This window comes from Bidens hawaiensis, unplaced genomic scaffold (assembly GCF_021521415.1).
Source record: "Bidens hawaiensis isolate Kalapana, Puna unplaced genomic scaffold, B.hawaiensis_p1.1 tig00028277_1, whole genome shotgun sequence".
NCBI lineage: Eukaryota > Viridiplantae > Streptophyta > Magnoliopsida > Asterales > Asteraceae > Bidens > Bidens hawaiensis.
In genome coordinates, this window is record NW_027494611.1 from 263,466 (window position 1) to 267,745 (window position 4,280).

General features: G+C 36.3%; 1 protein-coding gene across 1 annotated transcript; it reads left to right on the plus strand.

Moving 5' to 3' along the window:
• The first annotated feature begins 2,026 nt into the window (after positions 1 to 2,026).
• LOC143576739 (uncharacterized) lies at positions 2,027 to 3,672 on the plus strand. The gene is made up of 2 exons (XM_077060764.1): positions 2,027 to 2,165; positions 2,594 to 3,672. The coding sequence occupies exons 1-2, from the start codon at positions 2,027 to 2,029 to the stop codon at positions 3,670 to 3,672; spliced, it is 1,218 nt and encodes a 405-aa protein (XP_076916879.1).
• The last annotated feature ends 608 nt before the right edge of the window (positions 3,673 to 4,280 follow it).

Below are 4,280 nucleotides of genomic sequence, written 5' to 3' on the forward strand. Positions count from 1 at the left end.
TATCTTTAGTTTTTTTTTCATATATTTGAAATATATAGCTGTCTCTTAATTTATATAAAAAAACTATTATTCGAGATATACATTTACTAAAATTTAATATATATTAAAGTTTATTGTTTATTAAATTTGTGTTAAACGCTGAAAATCTTTCATTAAAATAAAAGTGTATTATTTATGTTAAAATTGTTGTAAAGACTATTGTACAACGACTATGTATTAGCAGTGTTTGATACGTTTATTGTATATTAATTATAGACTATTTTATCAATTATTTATTAAAAGTTGCGTTTTATAAGTTATTCGTGTAGTTCACGGGTCTCAATCTAGTAATCAATTAAAAAGAAAAATTTTATGTTTAAAAGCATGAAAACTAAGAAATAGTTTTTTATTCATCATCCATTCCTTATACTAGCTTTATTCCCAACCCAACCCAACCCAACCCAACCCAACCCATCTTTTAATAAAAAAATCTAATTTCTTGCTATCACACCTACACAACCAGCCTAACACAACTGTTCACTTTCATTCACAACCCAACCCAACCCAACCCAAACCAAACCAAGTTTCTTATTACATGTATCTCATTTAAATTTTAATTTATTCTTTAAAAATTATTATATATAATAAAAATGTTTATTTTTTTAAACAATGTTATTTCAAGTATAAAAAAATTATTAAAAAAAAGTTACGTTCTCAAACATACTCAAAAGTACCCAGTTTTCAGAAAAAAAGTTTGACAAAGAGAATTTTACAAACTTATATTAAAAAAATACATATTTTTTTAAAGTACTTGGTTTTTAATCAATTTTATATCAGAATCTTCATAAAAACACTAAAATAAATTATGTTTTTAGATTTTTTTTAAAAATTAAATAACATTAGTTATTATACAAAATCAAAATATATGTGAAATTAAATGTTTAGAAGGAAAAAAGAAAAAAAGAAATAAATACTAGGTCAATAGTAATGTGTCATGTGGCAGGAAATGGGGTTGTTAGTTTTGTGACCTAGGTTGATGGCTTAACCGGGTTGTGGATTTAAAATGTTTTTCAGTTTTATTTTTTTTTGTCTTTTAGTTGGCAACCCAACCTTGCGTTGGGGATAAAGTGGTATTAATCATATAAAAGGATCTAGTTACAATAGATAGCCGTGTAAGAGGGTAATAAACTGTGCTACCACCCTCTTTTGAACGGAAAAACCGATCCAACTGAAAACAAAGTTATCGTTCTTCGGCGTCGTTGAGTTACTACTGTACACGACCCTCTCAACTCTTTCAGATTCGTAGCAGCACTGGTGGCAAGACACCCAAATGTATCGAAAGTAAAATGAATGAAGACGTGTTGATTCTCAACACATGTCTTCTCGCGTTTAGTAATTTCTCCTGATTCTGCATTTAACACGGTCTGCCTAGCAACAAACCCGGTGTCCCTAAGCCCGACAAGAGGGGACACCCCAGTAAGGTCCACACAAACATGCTCTCCCTCCCCCCGCCCATCCAAACACAAGAATGTCCGCTGGTCAGAGGATAGACCTTCCTTCACGCAGATCCAACAAGAAATTCATAAGAACCTTTCTTTAGTCAAGATCCCCCCTTGTTTTAAGTTTTAACACATCACAAAGAACATATCTGACTAAATTATCTTTATATTTAAACCCGAGAGTTCTTTGCAATAAACCGCATACATCAAAATAATTTATCCATATGGCTGAATAAAAAGACAACAAAAAATCGAAAACGCAAAAAAGAAAAGCCTATCTTTGAAGTTTGAACGGCAGATAGTCTATTTAATTTATTTGATGGTATTACAAAAATAAAAAAATCGTAAATGCAAAAAAGAAAAAACCTATCTTTGAACGGCCGGTAGTCTATTTAATTATTGGATGGTATTAAATTTATTGACTTTAATAAAACTTAATTAATTTATTAATATTTTAACGGGCATATATAGAAGAGTACTTTTGCCTATATAAAGGATGGGGAGGGCTACGCAAAATCATAACTTGAATCACAGTTCTTTTAGTAAAAATGAGAACTAAACGTAACATGTCTCAAATAGGCCACCTTTTAATCACACTTATGGTGGTTATAATTTTTTTATGTTTGCCGTCATTGACCACAGCCACCTATCTCTATTCATCTCCACCACCCCCTCCACCTAAAAAACATTATGAACAGAAGTCGCCTCCGCCTCCGCCTCCACCTCCATCACCACCAAATAAACCTTATGACCATAAGTCACCACCACCTCCTCCATCAAAGGAACATTTTAAACATAAGTCGCCACCGGAGAAGCATTATGAACACAAGTCCCTATCCCCACCCCCACCAAAAGAGCATTATGAATGCAAGTCACCACCACTACCACCAAATAAACATCACTATCAACACAAATCACCCCCACCACCACCACCAAAGAAACATTATGAACACAAGTCACCACCCCTCCACCATCAAAGGAGCATTACCGATGCAAGTCGCCACCACCACCGAATAAACATTATCATCTTAACTCACCACCACCACCGAATAAACATTATCATCATAACTCACCATCACCACCACCAAAGAGACATTATGAATTCAAGTCACCACCTCCTCCATTAAAAGAACATTATGGACACAAGTCACCACCTCACCCACCCAAAGAACATTGTGAATACAAGTCCCCGCCGCCACCACCAGAGAAACACCATGAATACAAGTCACCACCTCCTCCACCAAAAGAGCATTACGGTCATAAATCACCACCTCCTCCTCCTCCAAAGAAACACTATGAATACAAATCACCACCGCCACCACCAAAAGAACATTATGGACATAAGTCACCACCACCTCCTCCAAAGAAACACCATGAATACAAGTCACCACCGCCACCACCAAAAGAACATTATGGACATAAGTCACCACCTCCTCCTCCTCCAAAGAAACACTATGAACACAAGTCACCACCGCCACCACCAAAAGAACATTACGAACATAAGTCACCACCACCACCGCCAAAAGAACATTATGAACATAAGTCACCACCACCACCTCCTCCTCCAAAGAAACACTATACATATAAGTCACCACCGCCACCACCAAAAGAACATTATGGACATAAGTCACCACCTCCACCTCCTCCAAATAAACACTATGAACACAAGTCACCACCGCCACCACCACCAAAAGAACATTACAAACATAAGTCACCACCACCACCGCCAAAAGAACATTATGAACATAAGTCACCACCACCACCTCCTCCTCCAAAGAAACACTATACATATAAGTCACCACCGCCACCACCAAAAGAACATTATGGACATAAGTCACCACCTCCACCTCCTCCAAAGAAACACTATGAACACAAGTCACCACCGCCACCACCACCAAAAGAACATTATGAACATAAGTCACCACCACCACCTCCTCCTCCACCTCCAAAGAAACACTATAAATACAAGTCATCACCGCCACCACCAAAAGAACATTATGGACACTATAAGTCACCACCTCCTCCTCCAAAGAAACACTATGAATACAAGTCACCACTGACACCACCAAAAGAACATTATGGACATAAGTCCCCACCACCACCAAAGAAACATTACATATACTTCCCACCACTGGTGAAAAAATATCCACCACCACACTACTACTATAGTTCGCCTCCTCCTCCCCACTATTAATGGATCACCACCATGTTTAAGGTAATTAGTTTCATGGATGAATCCTAAGTAAAGGCTTAAATTCTATAAATATTATACTGATTTAGTTTCACTTCTTTGCCGGCCTTCTTTCAGTGTTAAAGCATTAAGGAATAGACAAGTTGATTTGATGGGACTTTATTTGACGGATATATAGCCTTGAGAAAGGTTATATAAGGGTTCTAGATGTACCAAAAATGCTTTACTTATTATTATTTGTGTATGTACGTGATAAATAATTGTTCTTGTTTAATCTATTAACTTCTACATTTCTGGTTGGTCTTTTATAATAATTAAAATAAATATTGAATGTATATCCACTAATTCTAGGTTGAACGAAGTGGGTGCTGGGTGATCTAAAGATGTCATTGGGATCACCAAGTGCGCCACCCTGTCCCCGTCGATACTGATGAAAAAGCATTGCAATGTGCAGGAACACCACCCGTCCCTTTCTGTACAGATTGAATATCCATCACGATTCAGTGTTAGAAAAGGGTACTCAGTTCACCAGTTACAATATGCGATATTAAAAGGCAGTGTAGTGAAATACGTAAGTCTAAATGCCATTAATTTATCTATACTCTACTAGA

Bases quoted from the DNA above. Each gene is read 5' to 3' on its own strand.
- LOC143576739 (XM_077060764.1), top strand. From the start codon at position 2,027: ATGAGAACTAAACGTAACATGTCTCAAATAGGCCACCTTTTAATCACA. The intron at 2,166-2,593 runs ATTATGAACAGA...TCAAGTCACCAC, and splicing joins ACCCCCTCCACCTAAAAAAC to CTCCTCCATTAAAAGAACAT.